Source organism: Poecilia latipinna, unplaced genomic scaffold (genome assembly GCF_001443285.1).
Source record: "Poecilia latipinna isolate Pla-1442-1.1 unplaced genomic scaffold, P_latipinna-1.0 Scaffold478, whole genome shotgun sequence".
In the NCBI taxonomy this organism is placed as follows: Eukaryota; Metazoa; Chordata; class Actinopteri; order Cyprinodontiformes; family Poeciliidae; genus Poecilia; species Poecilia latipinna.
In genome coordinates, this window is record NW_015113094.1 from 443,216 (window position 1) to 462,158 (window position 18,943).

Sequence of the window (18,943 nt, forward strand, 5' to 3'; positions counted from 1 at the left end):
CTGGCATCTTTTAGCACCAGCTGGAGAAAGAAGATTATCCTATCAGCAGCTCACAGGGCTGTTAGTAGAGCAACACTGCCAATGCTTTTTGTGCTAAAGATGTTCGTCAGAAAATATGACAGGGGAATTCACTGCCGGATAATAAATAAAATCTGTCCTGGGATTGCAGAGATACAGACTTTCTCATTTAATTTCAATTTTCACTTTGGTGCATTTGATGTGAAAGGCTATGGCTTTTTATTTGTTAGTTCACAAGGGTTTTGCAGTTTTTTGCAGCCCTTTCATCTCATTTCATAGAATCTGTTGTTCCCATCCCATAAATCTTTGCTACTTTAATGCTGTCACTCAGTTACGTTTTTTTTTTTTTTTTTTTTTTTTTTTTTCCTTTTTTTTTTTTTTTACATAGAGAATATGAGATGCAAAAACAATAATTACTGCATAAGCAAATATTTCTGGATGGTCTTGATTCAGTAATTCCAACCAATCTGGTGCTACACTAAGAAGAAAACATGATCAGTTTCTGTTTTTCATCAGCTATACTACAGTGGACTAAATGCTTTTTGCCACTTTTTAAGAGGATTACACAGAAAAGGTTAGCGTCTTCTCTTACATAAATCACATGTACAGCCCCTTTCTGAAGAAGCGTGTTTTGTTTTTCTACCACCTGATACTTTAAAGCGCACACGTTTAAAGACAATCTGTCTTAATTTCACATGGTAGGAACAAAACAAGACAAGTGCTCAAAAGACTCAAATCACTTACTCTCACATACAGAAACATAATAGTAAAATAATTCAATGTAATGGTTTCCTTTTCTTTGCACAAACTCCACAACTGTTTGCCTTTGGTAGAGCTCGGCTGAAGTATAAAGTCCTTTAGTCATATGGTTCTACTAAAAGCACCAGTAAATTCAGCTGGTTCACCAAACCCAAACTGTCCCTTTTCTGCCCCCCTCAGTCCCTTAGGGTCGCAGTCATTAACTGGTGGCAGTCCAGATCCCCCCGCAGCTCCAGGGGTCCTGGCAGCCTCATGCCTGTCTTGGGATCCACACACCAGCACTTTCCCCGATGGCCGTCACGTGCGGGATGGCACTGTGGATGGATGTAAAGATGAAGGGATTATTCACAGAAATGCAGTTTTAAAGATTGCACTACTTTGTCTGACTGTATCAGTATCTCACATTACTTTGGTGGAACAACTGGAACAACATGCATCAGTTCACAACATTTATTCAGTTTATCAAGACTTGCAGTTTCTGTAGAGTTTAAGATATATCCACAGAACAATGGCCCAGTCAACTCTGGGATTTGACTGGGCCATTCCAACACCCAAACAATTCTGTAGTTGATTTTCTGGTCTAGATGGAGTCAGTGTCATGCTGATGAGCGAACAGGAGCCAAGCCTCAGCTGTCCAATAGTATGCCACATACCTGACACTAGAGGACTTTGCTCCTCAGTCCTGTAAAGGTGATTGAACTAGATGTATGTAGTAGTGATACCACATATATGTTTTTTTAACAAGTATTATTTTTTTCCCCAAGTGGATTCTGGGAATGAGTTTACATTTAATTTTGCCACCTTCAAGACAGGCAACTAACAGGACTCATGTCAGCAATATGAACTAGTAAATATTGGCTAGTGTATTTTTGTGTTTTCTTGTGATTTCACAAACACATTTCTATGAAAAAAATTATAAGTAGAAAGACTGGACACAAAATGAGTGAAAGAAAAAGTTTTTTTTTTTGTTTTTTTTTTTTTTTTTTTAAACTTACGGTGATGAAGATCACCTTAAAAATCAAAATAAGCTTTTGGGATATGTCATATGTTAAAGTGACCCTGTCAGAAAAGATAGTTTGAATGTTTTTTTTGGTTTTTTTTTTTTATAATTTTTTTTTTTATTATTATTTTAAAATACAAAGGAAGTCCAAATGGAAAATAGTTGAAATATGTGACCTACATGTGTGAGCGAGTTTGACGTGAACATAGCTGTGGAGGAATGCAGACATTGCTCTGTATGCACTAGATGAGCAAATAAACAGCAGCTCTTTGCTCTTTTGACTCTTTACTTTTCGCGACCAGTAGTCTCTAAAATGGTGGAAAATACATTTAGGCAAAGCAGTAGTATCCACTAACTACTCCAACATCTAATCTCTTAAAGAGATCGAAATTATATGTTAAACTAATTTACAACAATTAAAGTGCAATTAAAGTGGCACTAAACAAACAGTGAATGGCATAATTAGATTATCAGGTTCAAATCCCCACGTTCCCCGTGTGAGCTTTCAGCTGTTCAGATTTTGCGTGTGTTTGGACCTTTTTAACGGGATGATTTCAGTTTTTACACAGGCTCCAACACCACCAGTTAAAAATCTCAGAGCAACGCTGGCTTAAAATTGGTCCCAGTTGTCCTTAATGACCTGTGCTTTGCTTCCCTTTGGGTATTATCACAGTGCAGTTTTAGCTAAACAGTAAACAGATGCCTGAGAAACTGAGCAGACTGAGATACTTTAACTACGTTACACAATCAGCATAACTCAGACATTTGATGGCTGGTGCCTCAGCAGAGCTTTCTTTTTATCACACAGTCTGAGTCTGCAACTTAAAGCGGCCTTATCTCAGTTTTTTTTTATATATATATATATATATATTCTCTGATTCTCTCACTCTTATCTGCATGTTTGCTCAGTCTTGCAAAAGAAGGGAAACAAATAAAAGAAAAGAAAAAAGAAAAAGAAAAGCAGCAGCTGCATTCAAAACCTAATTGCATAGATCACAATAATAGAGTGATGGTTGTTCAACGGTTTCGGGCAAATTGCCTTACGCATGACATCTTAATTCCTGAGCGTAAATCACTTTCCACGCCAGCTTGGAAAAACAAGGTTTTGGCTTCACTGCGGCAGTCTGTTTGGAGACTCTTTTGTTGATCTTGAACTTGTAAGATAGTATGTCATCGTCTGCGGTCGTGTTTTGTGTTCTGGTCCACAGAGTGCTGATGCGATCTGAATAGAGCCATTTGAAGTTTAAAGATTTGCTTTTTCATTTAATTTGGCGTAACATTAAGGATTCACAGTTCACCAGCAGACATGGCCAAAAGACCAGTCTGCTCAGTGATTCCAGAGGAGGATTCCAGAAAGCTCATACTAAGTTTGCTCTTCAAGTCACAGACCTGTTTTGGGTGGAAATCTCCATTCTTGTCACAGTTGGGGATGGGAATAGTGAAGAGGTCATCATGGGTGCGGCTGTTGGATGCCAATCTGTCCAGAGCTCTTTGCAGCTCAGCACGGCAGGGCGCCTTTAGGAGAAACAAGTATTTCCAGAGACTTTTATGGAACACCCTGATATCAGTTGTGCAGCTGTATTTTTTTGTACACACTCAATAATGACACACAAACACACACACACAAAAAAAACTATTTATACAAAGGATTAGTGCTATGACAGTTGCAACGTTGAATAAAGTCACAATTTAAAACAAGTAATGTGTTGCAACTCCTAGTGGATGTCTAAAAATGAAAAATACAAATAATTATTTGCAGCTGAATGCCTTTTGAGGTTTTACTTTTCTGTGCTAATTTAAAAACTGTTCCCAGCTGCATATCAAAAGGTAAATCTCTGCATGTCAGCTCCTGTTTTAACAAAACTCTTTGATTGTTTGGATCTTTCTTCAGTCAGAAAATTATCTCCTTCACAGATCAGGATCTACTTCCCTCCCCCCCAATTTTCAGTTTCATAAAGCTCCAAAGGGTTTTAAGAGGTTATAGAGCAGGCTGCAGGCTGCAGGCTGCTCAGTTTAGCACATAGACTCTTGTTGCTGAGCTAGTAGGCTGTAGATTGTGAAAGAGATGGTCACAAATCTAGGCAGTCTCAAGTCTTTGAGAGGCAAGTCCAAGTCAGGTTGCAAGTAGGTGACTTGGACTTTGAGCCTGCTAATGTCTCCAGGTATACCTCTGTTTTAAAAAATTACCTGAAGCCATTAAATCATAATTTATTTCACAGTTTCCAGGGTTCAAAGTAATTTTATTAAAATATCAAAGAAAGTTCCAGAGTGAGCGGAGATTGAAGCAGGGTTGAAAGACTGACAGCTTCCAAATCAAAACTAAAAAAACAAACAACAAAAAACAAGCCTAATTCTCAAACTCAGGTTAAAATGGACATGGGCCAAAACAATTCCATAGTGACACTTTATTATCTGATATAATTTCAAAAATAAATTAACTAATAAAATGAGAGTAAGAATATGGCATGTCATTAAAATGTTGAAGTTTTTTTTTTTACTTTTCTGCCTCTCGGTGATAACTATTTGGATTTAATGTGGACTTTCTAAAAACCAGTCAAATGCTGTGAAAAACAGCCCAAATATTAGTAACCTACCAAAACCTCTGCTTTTCCCAGCCCAACGTGTTCAAAAGAAGCCCAATTGGGGAGAAACTCGCCCAATCTGGCAACACTTGTCCCTACTTGCCCCTCCCTTACCTGTGCCGTTGCACTTTTGACGTCTTTGCCAACTACACTCCAGTCCGGTAGGTGGCAGTAAATGTCCCTTCAGTTGGTTTACCAACCGCCAGTAAAACTTAAAAGAGGAAGAATAAGAGTCTGGTGGTTTCTTGGAACGTGGCGTGCAAAGCGGAGGAGCGCCACCAATTATTGTAATGAAGGTAATCAAAGTTCTTCTGGAAGAAACTTTGCGTGCTAAAAGTTTAGAGCAGCGTGTTTTAACCAGCGATCCTTATGGATCAGCTAAGCGAGCAAAAATAGCTCTGCTAATTAGCCAGCTAATATCAAATTTCAGTGTTAATCTATAAAACATAGAATGCCAAAAAGCTATAATGTTCGCCACAATAAGTAAATTAATGAAATACTTAGACTACATCAAATAAGTTTTTAGTAGCTCATGTCAAGAGTAGGATTTTCAAACGTCAATGAACATCCAATGAACTTGAGTGAAATGGATAAATTACCTCCTCAGCATGCATTCAAGATTAACAGAGTCCAGCTAATGGAGTAGTTATTTGATTTGGGTGTGTTGTAGCAGAGAAATGTCTAAAATTTCCAGGAAACTGGCCCTCTGGGGCCGGTGTTTGAGACCAGTTGTTGGTTTGCGTTATGTAGGTTGCAAACAAGTATTTTAGAACCGGTAGACTTTGTTTCTCCTAAAACATTTCCAATCTTAAAATGACCATTACTTGGATAGAGGCAAAATTTATTCAAATTTGTTTTTCAAAGTCAGGTGAAAACAACTCTGTTGAATTAACCATAATTTAATCTAGGAGTTGTTCTCTATTGCACAAGTGGAAAAATAAACATTCAACTCCCTGCTGATTTGTAAGTTTGCTCACTCTCAAGAAAAAAACCTCTCTCATTTGTGAGATAGTCAGAATGTAAGTTAAATTTTACATGGCTTCAAAGTTACCCTGTTTTTGAGTGAAATAAGCATTTAATACCCTACAGCTCAGTCTGAATTATCTGCATATTGGTCATGGGACAATTACCAAAGCCCCGGATCTCAACTAGTTGCACGCATAAAGTGTGCGTGCCACAAAATCATAATTTCTTCCATTCACATCTCTCCACCATGACAGTCAAGATCAAAGTTGTATCAAAGCATGCGAGAGATAACGCATGCATTTTATGTACATGGAATTTGGAAAAGCACGAAAACTTTGCGACCCTTGGTTTGACTCTGTAAAAGATCTTGGATTGAAGGGGATCAAGACAAAAGTGATGGATCAGCCTACAATTGCAAAGGAAGAGTGTGTTAACAATCTCAGCACAAGTGGAACCACAGTTACCAAGAATATTCGTAAGTCACTTTGCATAATTTATTTAAGTGTGTCAGCACCGTACTGTGTGTTTTAGGTTCCCATTGTCTCAGTGTGATTTAGGAGAAAGTGATGTGGTCAGATGAGACCTTTGGCATCAGCCCGACACATGTCCTTGGTGGAAAAAAAAAAAATGCAGAGTATGATCCAAAGAGCAACATCTCCCAGGAGTATTACGCTGTAAGGCTGTTTTTTTGCCAAGGTACAGGATGACTTCACCACAGCAAGGGGCCATTGTTAAAATTTGAAGCAAAGCGTTCTCCCTTCAGGCAGGACACTGAAAGTGAGCTATGCATGGGGCCCCCTGCATTATAATGGCCTATTTGCCATCAGGCCAAAGGAGTGGCTTAAAAAGAATCACATTAGGGTCATTTACTGTGATCTAGGCAGTCTCCAGTTAAGAAGGGAATGCTTCAAGTTAACCAGTTGGCAGCTAAGAAACCTACTGGGTTTCTGTAAAGATAGGTGGGTCGTAATTCCTCGTCAGGTGTCTTTAAACCTGCTGACCATCCACAAGATGTGTCGTATATTATCTACATAAAGGCATTAAGACATGTGCCTGCTATTGAGCAATTACAGTGGTCTGGCCATTCCTTTCCCAGATAAACATAACAAACTGCACATTGATGCAAGAGTGTAGAGTTGTAGCTAACAATTATTTCAGTAAGTGGTTATTTTATTGACTATTCTGACAATTAATTGTATAAGAATTATTGCCACATTTGGCAGACTTTTCATTTAACCACTTGCGCTAATTTTATACAATAATAGAATGCAAATGAATCATTAAAATGCAATTAAATAATTCAATTCCTCTATTTAATAAAATAATCATTTTAAATTGAATGATATTGCATTCCTTTAGTGTACGCTTCATCATTTGTAGCAAAGGATGCGTCTCCATCTAAAATAATACTTCGAACATCAACTTGTGAAAACTTTGAGCTTTCTGCTTGACTTTCTTAACATCAGTTGAATGGAGGGATAATTTTACTTTTTTTTTCGTTATTCTAATAATTAGTGAGCAAAATGTTCTTAATAGGAGTTACTTTTTTTTTCTTTTTTTTTCTTTTTTTTTTTAAGAATTTGAACCAGGACCAATTGAATCCTGATGTAAAATACCTGCTGGGGCTTACGAATGTGTTGTAGCTCAGGTGGTTTATATTTTTTCTGTTTGCTGTTAGGTGATAATTTCACTCACCAGCACTGGCTTGGTCTCCTCTCTGGCGCTGTTGCTTCTCAGATTTGTGGTTTTCAGAGGGTGTCGTGCCATGGTCTTCTGGATGCAGCGCTTGTCCTGCGGACTGCACCGGATATTGCTGTTATTCGGGTGTTCAGGGATGATCTCCTCCTGTCTGTCCACTGCTAAAGACATAGTCATGGAGATATGGAAAGGATTTAGTTACAAATTATTGCAAATTCAGTTCCTCTGTTCAGATTTTATTGGTAAGAAATTCTGAAAACCATGTACCATTTATTTTCTACGTTCTACATTTGTTGGCCTACCAATAAAATAGCCCCAACCCCGCGCACTTATTATAATTATTATTTTAATTAATAATTTAAATACAGTACATTAAAAGAAGTGGTTGTGAAGTTGAGAAATGTGATAAAGTTAAAAGGGTGTCAATATTTTAGCAAGATGTGGTAGATCTCCTACAGCTGAACGTGGAGAAATCCCTGCCAACAATACGCCTGGTTAACCGTATCGAAGGAGCCTCGGTAATTGGGCTCTCCTCTTCAGCACCGACCTTCAGCTACTGTGTTATGACCAAGCTCGGAGGTATTTTAAAACGATGCCACCTCTTCCATCCTCTGCATTGTGGTCAGCACCACTTTCACCTTTGTATGCCTATAATTCTGCAGCTCTCTGGGCCTGAAGGCACCCAGCTGCTTCCTGAGGAAATGCCCTCCTCGCTCTTCGTCCTCAAAAACTGCTCAGCAACATCGCTTTGTTCCAAATGGAGGTTGATAGAGGGCATTTGCTCTGTCATAAGAGGGCACCAGTCAGTGAACGTGACTGGAGGAATGGCAAAGTATCTTGTAAGTTGCAATCCTTTGTTCTCAACCATCTTTCTATTCCCTTCTGACTTCAAAGACGAGCCTAAAAGACAATGAAGGAAAGGTTCAAAGGTTCAAAAGTCAGGAGCTGAACAATGACCAGGTTTTTCAGAGCTGTGCAGCATTGCTTGTCCGAGATGGAAAGTGTCTCTCAGCTGTTTGTATTTTTAGTCTTGTTGGTGTTAAGCACATTCTTCAGCGAAAAGCAACAGCATTTCAGCTGCTTCCGTCACGTTGTCCCTTGCTCTTCTTTTTGTCCGTACTTCTCTGATTCCACGCTCTTTCACAGGGCAAGCCAAAGTGATTTAGAAGTGGGTCAGGGGTGGCATGTCCTGTTTGCTACCCTGCTGTTTTCCATGGAGGAAGTCACTACTTCTGTATGTGGTTTCACTTGGATCACCCCCCCTTTGCCATGTTTGATATATTTCCAACATTTTATGGCCTAAGCTGACAGATTGAAGGGTGTTGGTTGTGGCAGGTGAGCAGAAATTGTAAAAAAAACAGAGCCCTGAAAAAACATTCATTTGTGTGGTTCCTTGTTAACGAAAAAAAAAAAAACTTGCTGTATTTTTAGGGGGATTTTATTTAATATACCAACACAAAATAGTCCACAATTTTAAAGTGGTCTAATAAAAAGAAATCTCAAAATTGTGTGGTAGATCTACTGCTGGGTTTTGGATCATTGTCCTGCTGGGTGATTCAGTTTGGGACAAATTTTATCAGATAGCCTCAAATCTGAATCGGGAATATTTTGGTTTACTGATGATATCATGGTCAATTCACGACTGCAGGGTCAAAATCTCCAGGTCAGTTCACTCTTTTAATAATTCACGAACCCACTTGTGCACCCAGTTGTAGCTAATTTGGCTGTTCTATCATATCACTTAATTTCTCTTGACATTTTTTATATGTTAATTTATATTTGCATAATTTTGGTCCAAGCACCTAATAAAACATCCACGTTGCATTGGTAGTTGTTCTGAGCATCTGAAGAGTGAAAGTTAGTCATAGCCAGTAACAACATTCCTAGTTTCATCAATAGCATCATGTTGTAGCGTTTCCTAAGACTGTTCAGCCCTAGAATAGACTGCAGAAAATTACTTTAACTGGTTGTCAAAATAGGTACTAATTTAGGGCCCTATATCTGTTTTATTATTTTAGAAATTCTGTTTTATTTTTTCCCAAATTCCACTTTTGCGTTCTGTTTCTGAATTCCATTTTTTTCCATTTTAACCATTAACCTAAAAAGCAGGTAATTGTGGTATGAATTTAAGACTTAACAAATCAATTGCTAATGGTAAACATTTACTGTTACTCTGTGTCACCAATGAAACACACTGTTGTGTTTCTATAGAACAAGCTGTGAAGTGTTTCCACCCCTTCTTCTTCTTTTTTTTTTTTTGAAGAACTCAGATGTGCAAAACTAAGAATCTAACTTTTAACATAAAAGAAAATCTCTAAAAATAATTTAGAGTTGAACTGAAGATCAGCATGTCTATCACATAAAAAACCCTGTTACGTGTAAAAGCTTGGTCACGGTTTCATAATGAGCAGGATCTTTGCTCAATTTTTTTTCTTCCATCTGTGACAGACATCTCCATTGAAGTAATGACAGTGAGTGTTTGGTGTTGCTTTATTCATTGATACTTTTTTCTCTCCAACAGTGAACAGATTTTTCAAAAAGGGGCAAATGTAGGACTAACTGCAGATTGTTTCATTTTCACAATGAATAAAAAAAATAAAACATCCTGAAAATGGTCAAGAATGTAGTTTTAAATACAATATTTACACATACTTTGAAATTGTTTTGCCATAGACATTCCTGTTGTACTTGAAAGCACAATAGAAGGCCGCTTGGTGAATAATTAACGACAGATGGACTCACTTGTCTTGACACAGTAACAGTGTGTGGTCAGATGTCTACTGCAGAAAGGACTCGCACAGTATTTGGGGCTTGTTGAATGCCACGGGCAGCTGGATTTATACTTCAGATGATTCATCTGCATCTTAATGTTTGTATTTGGCTTCACTCTTATAGATAAAACTGACATTACAAGCTATAAACTCAGTTTTAAAATGTTGATTTTGATATCTTTGTGTAAGATGTAGCAAATCTTAGTAAAAGTAAAAAAAAAAGATAGAGTCCTGAACTCTGAGCTTAAGTTATCAGTTTAGTGCAATTTTTTTCCATATGCCTAATTACGCCAGTGCACCATGTCAATGGCCAGTTCCAGCAGTGTTGAATAAAAACAGAAGATCCGCAATAAGTAAAACATGTTAGTCACTTTGATGAAAATCAGTTAGGACATTTATGATGGTGCATTTGCTACCCAGCCAGATAAACCATAAAAGCTTAGATGAAATTTCAAAGCATCGACTCAGACAACATGTTTAAGGTCAAAGATGATCAATCACTGCTGCAGTTACCTTGTCCCAACTGTTTACTTGTGATGAAGATACTCCCTTCATTGCAACTAAACTACTTCCTAAAATCGGGGTATCGGGTTTGTTTATAATAAACAGTCTGTAAACTGAAATCGGCACATAAACAGAAACAAATGTAATGAGTGTTTGTCAGGCATCTTTATGACACTAAGCAAAAGACTTTTATATGTCTGGCAGCAAGTTTAAGTCTTCCCTGCTCAAAAACCATGAGGCTTTTCTGTTCAGTCAACACCAGCTTCTGCCAGAGTATCAATGTCAGACCTTCGGCTTCCAGGCAAAATACTTCTTAAAAGTCTGTTAATCATCAGCTGATGTCTGATTCAGTTGTACACACACTGTTCAGAACTATCAGCAAGGCTCGTGTGAAATGTCTGTGTCTACTCTCTATCATTTACCAGTGGAATGATTTTAAACAAAGTTATGTCAATATTTGATCAAGAAGACAAGAAAATCAGTTTTAGCTACGTCTGATTCTGCTCCACTTCCAACTCGTGTCAAAACAGTACCTTATGTTAATTTGTGTGAATCCAAGCACAGCAAACACAGTATTATTATGAATGCAGACTTATTGTTTAGGAAGCTTGACATAAAACGAAGCAACAGATCTATAGAAATTAAAATGCATGCCTTGCTTTGAATACAGATTTTGTACTCAAGAGATTGCATATTGAACAAATGCCACTTTAGAAGAGTGTGTATAGAAACGAGCTGTTTTCAAACGTTCTATCACTCATTTCTAGCTGCTTATGAAAAGGAAATACTTTTGTTGACTTTAAAAATTGAGTAAGACTTGAGGCCTGAGGCCCCAAACATTTACAAGCCAGGGATAACACACTCACACAGGTGTGGATCAGATTCAAAAATATGGTTTAAAGAGTTGGCCAGAACCTCTTCCAGATGGATCGTCAACAAAAAAAACATTGTCTTTAATTCTGTGAAAGACTTTGGGATCAAAGCATTGTCCGCGCCGTCCTCTGAGACTCTGGGTTTCTTCTGTTTTCAGGAAGGAATTTTATTTTTCTTCTCTATTGAAACCAAATCTGAATTCATGTCAGGTATCCAACAACATTAGAGGAATGAGCTGGGGTGTGATTGTGTGTATTTCGCCTCAGGAAATCTACAGCAGCACTGAATTAGGCTGAACTACTTTGGAATGCACCCTTTGTTTCCACTTTCAAATTGAATTCACTAACATAATGCATGGAAATAAACAAGACTGCCGTTCTTATATTAAGAAGAGCCATTCTCCTCTTTAACTTGTTAAAACCATGCTTAGTAAGTGGGAATAAATGCTCCTTTACTATCAGTAGATGATGTAGTGACCCACAATGATTAACTGTCCCCACAGTAAAAATGTCATGGGCAGGACAAGTTGAAATGTTGGTGTGTCTCCATCATAACAGCTCCAGCTGTCCAAATGTACTGCACAGCCCAAAGAAAGCAAATAGACAACACTAAAGAACATCTGCCAAAAGAAATCTCAAATTTCAGTGCCCTAAAAGGAATTCATAGTTCCATACTTTGGTGCAAACTTAAAGACTTGTAAAAAGATGAAATTCCAAGAAAGATTAAATTTAATCAAGCAAAATGTTTATGCAGCTTGATATTATTTTGTACAACATATAAGAAAGCCCATTCTAAAGCCAAAACTTTAAATACTATTTTCAGTGTCAGACTGTCTGCTGTGCTATTTTTTCACCTCCTCATGTAAAAACATTGGGGGATTAAGGAAGCAAACTCTCCACAATGGTCAAGACCAAAGAGCCAGGGACATTGTGGACTGTGTTGTAGACCTGACCAAAGCATGGATGGTTAGGTCTGTGGTTTGGCATAGATATTGGTGAGAAAACAACAGCTGTTGGCCCTATTAGTAGAGAATGGAAGAAGCTCAAGATAACAGCCAATCTCCCTTGGATTGGGGTTTCATGCAAGAGCTCACTTCATGGCGCATCAATGATCATGACTAAGGTCCAAACTACAGTCTCAAAGGTTACCATGGTAGCACTATGCTGTCATGAATTAAAATCCTATAGTGCAGGTGAAGTGGAAACATCATGTGTTAAGGATGCTTTTCAGGAAAAGGGACGGGATGGATATTTTATGAGATTTTGGGCAGCAACATCCATTGGCCAAGTGATTTAATGATGACTGGGTCTTCTAGAATGACAATGATCCAGAACACAGCAGGGCATCTAAAGAGTTGCTCTGACAGAAACATTTAAGGGTCCTGCAGTGACCTAGCCAGTCTCCAGACATGAACTCAAAAGGAGATCTTTGGAGGGAGCTGGAACGCGATGTTGTCCAGCAACAACCCTGAAACATGAAAGATTTGGAGAAGAGCTGTATATCCCTCAAAGCATTTAAATATTCCATTTTTGTGTGTTTTCACAAATAAGAGAAAAGTTTTGTGCATATTCAACAATTAAGAATTATTCAGGTGGTGTTTGATCAGTCTCAGAATTTCAGACTTGGAACCTTGAGCAAGGTACCAGTAAGACAGGTCAAGTATTAGCATTGGTATACACCTCAACATTTGTCTTTTCTACCGAGTACCCAAAATGTTTTCCATACAAAAGATTTAAAAGAGGTAGAGGCTTTGCCAGTGCTTGTGCAATAGTGTTATTGGCCAGCGCGATTCAGGGAAACTGAAGACCTCTAAATTGGATTAGATTTTTCCTGTGCCTTACCATTGTATTTGTTGTAAACCAAATCCTTATAAATAAACAGAATCTATGGAAATTTAGTTCAGATTTTCAACTAGTTTGAAAGTGCCGAAAAACCCCATCTACATTAGTGTGTGGCTTTTATAATGACCTGTGTGCGTCACAGCAAACTCAGTGTGGCCAAACAGAGTCCAGCATTACTGACAGCGTTATTCGTCAAATCCTGTTGGGGCCTCCAGTTGTAGGACTTTTCATAGTCTGACATCGGTATGAATCAGTTCGTAAACGATATCTGTGTTTGCCACAAGAGAGAAGTGCCCCAATACCCGGCACCCGGGTTCTCTCGGCAGGAATGCAGGGATGTATGCCAACACATGCATGATGATTTATTCTGAGTATTAAGACTGAGTGTTTCTAGGAAGAAACACTTAAGAAGTCTTTGACTTTAACATGAGATTCAGTAGAGCGCCTGTTGTTGAGATGGTAAAAGTCACCATACAGAATACATTTTCTTCTTAGGATTTATGTTTTATGCTTTATGTTTTAGTTTGTCAGTATTGATATCAAATGACAAAAATTTGTATTAAAAATCATTTTTTCAAGCAGGGCTCTTACATCCACCCTTAACATCCTTTCAGCAAAGATGTGCCTCGCTGCATCCTAGCTCCTTTTATTATGAATCCTCTTGGTTTTTAAAAACCCTCTTCTATTTTTATCTTGCATGTTCACTGTTGCTAGGAGTGGGGCATGTATTCAGGAGATGCACCCCCTTGTTTAATAATGCATAAGTGCAGAGAATGCGCCACAAAGGAAATCTACTGCCTGTGAATGAAGTTGCCTTTCTCCACTTCCTCTTTTTCTGATTGTTTCTCCTCATATTCACTGGATCTCAGAAGCCTTGGTAGAACTGATTTACAGTTTGGTTTATGGGGAAACTGCACCTCTTTGTTATGACAGACTCTTTGGGGTATTGGGGGAGGGGGGTTCAGTGGGGAGACTCAACACTCAGATTACCGAACACTCAAAACACAAAAGTTTCCAAAAGCTTTCATTCCCAGAACAAAAGAAAACAACAACAACAAAAAAGACAGACATGACTCCTCATTGGTTTGTTGCAACCTACATTCAGGACAGCTTAATGGTCAGCGCAACATCAAAGGGCAGCAGTAACATTCGGGTGTGGACTGATGAAAGCTGAGACAAATGCATTCAGCTGCTTGTTTTTTGTTGTCCTTTTTGAATTTTTTTTATCAAACTCCAAAAAATCAGCTCCTTTCTTTTTTCTGACTTCGTGTAGTCATGCTAACCTATGCCGGTCATGCACAGAGAGCAGAAGGCTCTAATTTCAGCTCTGGCAGCCAGGGTGCCGATGAGCTCATCCTCATCAAGGAGCTGGAGGCAGTGGGCGATGCGCTCGAAGGCTCGTCGGGGCACACAGGAGGCGGGGTGGATCGGGTCAGGGGGAGCAGATGCTGCAGTTAGGATGCACCCCCTGGGAGCTTTCTATTGGCTGAGCCTCATCTACTTCTCTGGTGTTCTCAGAGGCCAGTAATGATCTGGGAGCTTGAGTTCAGCAGGAGCAATTGCAGTATAAGAAATGCAACAGCTCACATATCTTCAAAAACATTAGAACGATCGGATTTCTCTTTAAAGGCACCAATAGTACATGTCCTCTCCAAAAAAAAGTTCAGCTTATAAAACATCAATAATTATTCCTTCAACTGTGTAAAACTAGATGGAGACTTTTTTTTTCCATTTTCAGAAGAATACTATAACAAAGAGAAGTCGGGGGAGAGAAAAAGAGACCCCAAATACCAGAAGAGCTTGATAGAGAGATCAGGAGAAGAATTCTTTGAAATCTGCAGCAGCAGGAGGAGGAACAGGAGGAAGGGGGATATCCATGAAAGAGCACCAAGTGAATTACTGATTGCAGAGAGCGCTAATAGCCCCAGACTGGCCTCACTCCATTACAGACATTTCATACAGCAGCTTTTATTACCTCCTCCCATTACAAAGGCACACACATGGACTTACATTTACACCGCAGCTATGGTGTACATCCCTGCCTATGCCTGACAGCTCCCTGCAGGATCTCTTTAATCCACTCTTTCATTGAAACAGGTACAGCACACGTCTTCTGCCCCAGCCAACACCAAGACGCTCGCATGTCTTAAGCCTGCGCTGCACAGCAGGGCCCCTTTCACAGCGAGCAACCAGGAGACAGCAGAGGGACTGTGTGAGCTTGGCTGACAGGAAGCATGCTCTGCTTCACGGCTTAGCTGAGATTAGGGTGAACACGCAGGACCTTGTCACAACCTCTCCCCAGGTCAGGTAAGGCCAAGTGAGCAAAGAAGCAGGAATTTGACCTGGTCAACTGGGACTGAAGGATTGTAATTGGACATTTCCTGGAAATCTTTCCTGTCGCGAGCCTGCCTGGCAGAGGCAGAAAGGATGCATACTCAAATCTTTTTGCTCTTACCTGAGTTCTCCTCCACTTCCCTCTCGTCTGTACAGATGCCCTGGCCATGCATCAGGGAGTGCAGCGGCCTCTCCACACCCCGTGGTGGGTAGCATCGGAGGCCAGTGCCACATCGGGGCGAGTACACACCACAGTGTGCCCCTTTAGGAAGAGCACAGGTGGGGCAGCAACCGCAGCCAGGCTCGCGCACCGTTTCTTCGCAACCCTCGGGCAGACGGCAGCTGGCCAGCCTCTCTTCGGAGCACACTGGACAGCGGATGGCCTGGTCCGATAAGCACAGTGCCGCCAGTGACAGTACACCGAATGTCCACAGGCCCCAGCAGGTTGAAGCCACGCCACGTCCTCGCACCATGACAGCTCAGACACCTGCACGTAGTCCTTTGCCCTTTGTCAAGGATCCTCTCAGGTTCACCCCTCCCTTCTCTTGCTTTTTGATGACTTTCCTTTCTAACAGCAGACTTTAGACAGACAAAGAAGGTTTCAAAGGAACACTTTGTCCAGGAATCTTTTGATATGTCAGCCGGTTAGTGTTTCGACTGCAAGAACACAATGCCTCGACTGTATTACCGCTCTGTTCCTCTGGTTCAATTTCACAGTGCAGAAACTGGAACCTGTCTTTTATCAGCTAGAGAATGTTCTGGTGATTAAAAAAATTATTTTTTGTTGAGATTGACAGATATACAAGTGATTTCTTCAGGTGAGTGTCATCCACCTTTTGAGGAAACGCCAAAAAATACCTAGTCAACAAGTGTCCAAATGCAAAGCTGGTCATCAAAAACGGAATCGCCACAGTTTCCTCCACTGGTCAGTGTGCAACACGAAGGACCGTCTTCTGAGAATGTCTCAATGCGAGCTGCTCTCTTTGGACTTTATACTGGTCCGTGGACACGCCTCTCTCTCCAGACGCAGCAGAGAAAAGCCAGGCTGAAGCTCTCTCCTCTGTCTCCCTCTGTCTCTCCAAAGCTTTCTCACACTCTCAGACCTGCAAACTTGTGCACACTCCCCCTTGCTTGTCCTCTCTCAGTCCTGATTGCACAGAGGAAAACAGTTGAATCGCCTTCTCACTTGTTCTCACTCACTATCCACTCAGACTTGGTGTATTTTACATGACAGCCTCTTGTATTGATTTGCAGTCTGCAAAATGATGCATTTGGTTCTGAAAAGAAGCAGGAACCCACCAGGTGCTCTCCTCTTGAATCAACCCCAAACGTAGAAAATCCATGTACATGTCTGTGGAGCTAATTATTGTTCAGCTAACAAAACAACTTCTGCTCCCTCAACAAGGTCTCGGTGTGTTTTTATGGACTCCCCCCCTCCACTCCCTGCTTCATTATGTCAGTTCCCAGATCTCCTTTTCTCTCCCTTGCTGCTCACTGAGGTGGGTAGCTATAAAAGGCAAAGGGACACTCAAAACACCACTCTTCCTGATCCTGCCCTGCCCCCACCAGCCCTAAAAAAAAAAAAAAAGCCCCCCACCCTTCAAGATTCTGTTTAAATAACACTGCACAGCAGGGACAGTTTATCATGTGTGTTTCTGATCATGAAAGACTGTACTTTGTTCTTGTTTGCCAGTGTGAACAGATATGCCCTCCACCCAGCTTTTAATGGCTTTTACTGGTCGACATCTCACTTTTTTTTTCCTGTGTTCCTTTGCTTTCATTTTGCCATGGAAACCCAGCATGCATTGTAATGCTTTTGTGAGCGTGCGTTCTTTCTGCTTTTTTTTTTTTTCCAAGCTCGTGGCTGGTTGCCATAGACGGGCCATGGGCAGCAGCCAAACGTTCACAAGGCACCACTCAGGTGGGAATGGCGGCATGGCTTGTTTCTGAAATCTCCTTGAGGGTTGCTTTATCCACGGTAGTGATTGCATGTTTGTTTACACAGGTCATTCTACACCGTGGCCAATCTTGTTGAGTCGCACATTAACGAGAAAACATCTGTTGGCTTTTTAGAAAGCTCCTTTATTAGGATGACTAACTTGTAAAACAGCAAACTAACCCAATAGGTAGTTAGCAAGCCCCCATTACATTCTGTGGCATTTATGAGGGGTGGGGGTAGCGAACAAAGGATGGGCTTCTTAAAGGTTAACAGTGGCTTGGCGGATGAAGGTCAGATAAAGTGCCTTGTTAAATTATGTGTGCTCCTTGAACTCTTCAACATGTTACAACCACAAACGTCTATGTATTTTTGAGCTCTTGTGTGAAGTGTAGTAATGCATAATTATGAAATGGAGCTAAAATGAAAAGTCTGGTGTGCTGAAAAGTGTAGTTTATCTGCTCAGTCCCCTTTCCTCTGTTTTCCCTAAATAAAATCCATTGCACCCAGTTGCTTTCAGAAGTCCTAAAATTGGAGCCCGCATATGTGTATGTAATCCACAGCTGTTCTGTGAGGGACTCTGGTCTTTGTACGAAGATTGAAAAACATCATGAAGACCAAGGATTACAGCAGACAGCTGAGGGAAACATTTTGTGGGGAAGTTTAAAGTAGGGTTAGGTTACAGAACAATATTCCATGCTGAACATCTCACAGAGCAATGTTAAAACCATCATCCCGAAATGGAAAGAGTATGGTAAAACTACAAACCTACCAACACATAGTTGTCCACCTAAAGTAGACAGGCCAAGCCAAACATTGATCATAGATGCGTATAGTGGTAACTCTGGAGGAGCTGATTCGTTGACTCCATAAATATGGCTTCTATAACGGAGTAGGGAAAAAAGCCATTGTTGAAAGAAAACCACAAGGGGTCTTTACCTGATGAAGAATGTGTTTTTGTTAGATGACACCAGCCCTTTTATTAACGCACGCAAAACACTAAGCATGATAGAAAATTTACCACCCGGTACCACTCTGAACTAACTACTACACAAAACGGGGTGATGAGCAGAATGTTTCGCCAACGTCTCAAAGTACTTTTATCAGAGGCACTGAATCAACCCTAAGTAATCAGAGTCTGGCTTTTTGACTTGTTTCTGAGAACAGTCTGGATTGCTTTTTTTATAGACTGGAGAAAATCAAAAAAATATTTGGAAAACTGATTCTTCTAAGCGCATAACCTGTCAATGATGGTATGCAGTTTTAAAGGAAAATACAGTCAGACTCCTTTATAGAGAGAGCTTTTGTGAATCCTGCAAGTTATTATAACAATCACCTCAGGCTTCTCTTGTCAGATATGGTTCTTTACTCGCATGCTAACCAAAAATTCATCCTATCTCAGCTCTCTTGTAATGTGTTGCAGGCCTGAAATAATGAGTGTGTTGTCCCAAATTAAATTAAATTGGTGAGACAAAACAGAATTATAATAGACCAAAAAGTAAATCTAGGAATAAAATTTATATTTCTTCACTTCATTCTATAATTTTCAGATATTATACTTTGATACAGGTTGTTTTAATAAGGTTTTTCTGACCATGTGAAGCAGATGTTTGTGACGAGAACAAAGTATTTGTGGGGGGGGGGGGTCTTTTGTATTTTTT

The 18,943-nt window shown here is 40.0% G+C and overlaps 2 protein-coding genes across 5 annotated transcripts in view; one reads left to right on the top strand and one right to left on the bottom strand.

Moving 5' to 3' along the window:
- Positions 1-236: 236 nt before the first annotated feature.
- On the bottom strand, positions 237-16,509 carry LOC106951895 (insulin-like growth factor-binding protein 4). 2 transcript variants are annotated; one of them, XM_015039674.1, is made up of 4 exons: positions 15,468-16,509; positions 7,021-7,181; positions 3,167-3,292; positions 237-1,091 (listed from the first exon to the last, which is right to left on the bottom strand). In XM_015039674.1, exons 1-4 carry the CDS (start codon positions 15,817-15,819, stop codon positions 954-956), a joined length of 777 nt encoding a protein of 258 aa, XP_014895160.1. In that variant the 5' UTR covers positions 15,820-16,509; the 3' UTR covers positions 237-953. The 2 variants fall into 2 exon arrangements, with proteins under 2 accessions (XP_014895160.1, XP_014895159.1); XM_015039673.1 differs by having other exon boundaries at positions 7,021-7,184; positions 15,468-16,500.
- The window catches only part of LOC106951892 (zinc finger protein Aiolos-like), a 34,403-nt gene continuing 18,791 nt past the window's right edge, over positions 3,332-18,943 (top strand). Inside the window, exon 1 of one of the 3 annotated variants that reach the window (XM_015039663.1) lies at positions 3,332-5,800. The gene's annotated coding sequence lies outside the window, so the exon portion shown is untranslated. The remainder of the gene's footprint in view (positions 5,801-18,943) is intronic. The other 2 variants (XM_015039661.1, XM_015039662.1) reach the window with 2 other exon arrangements.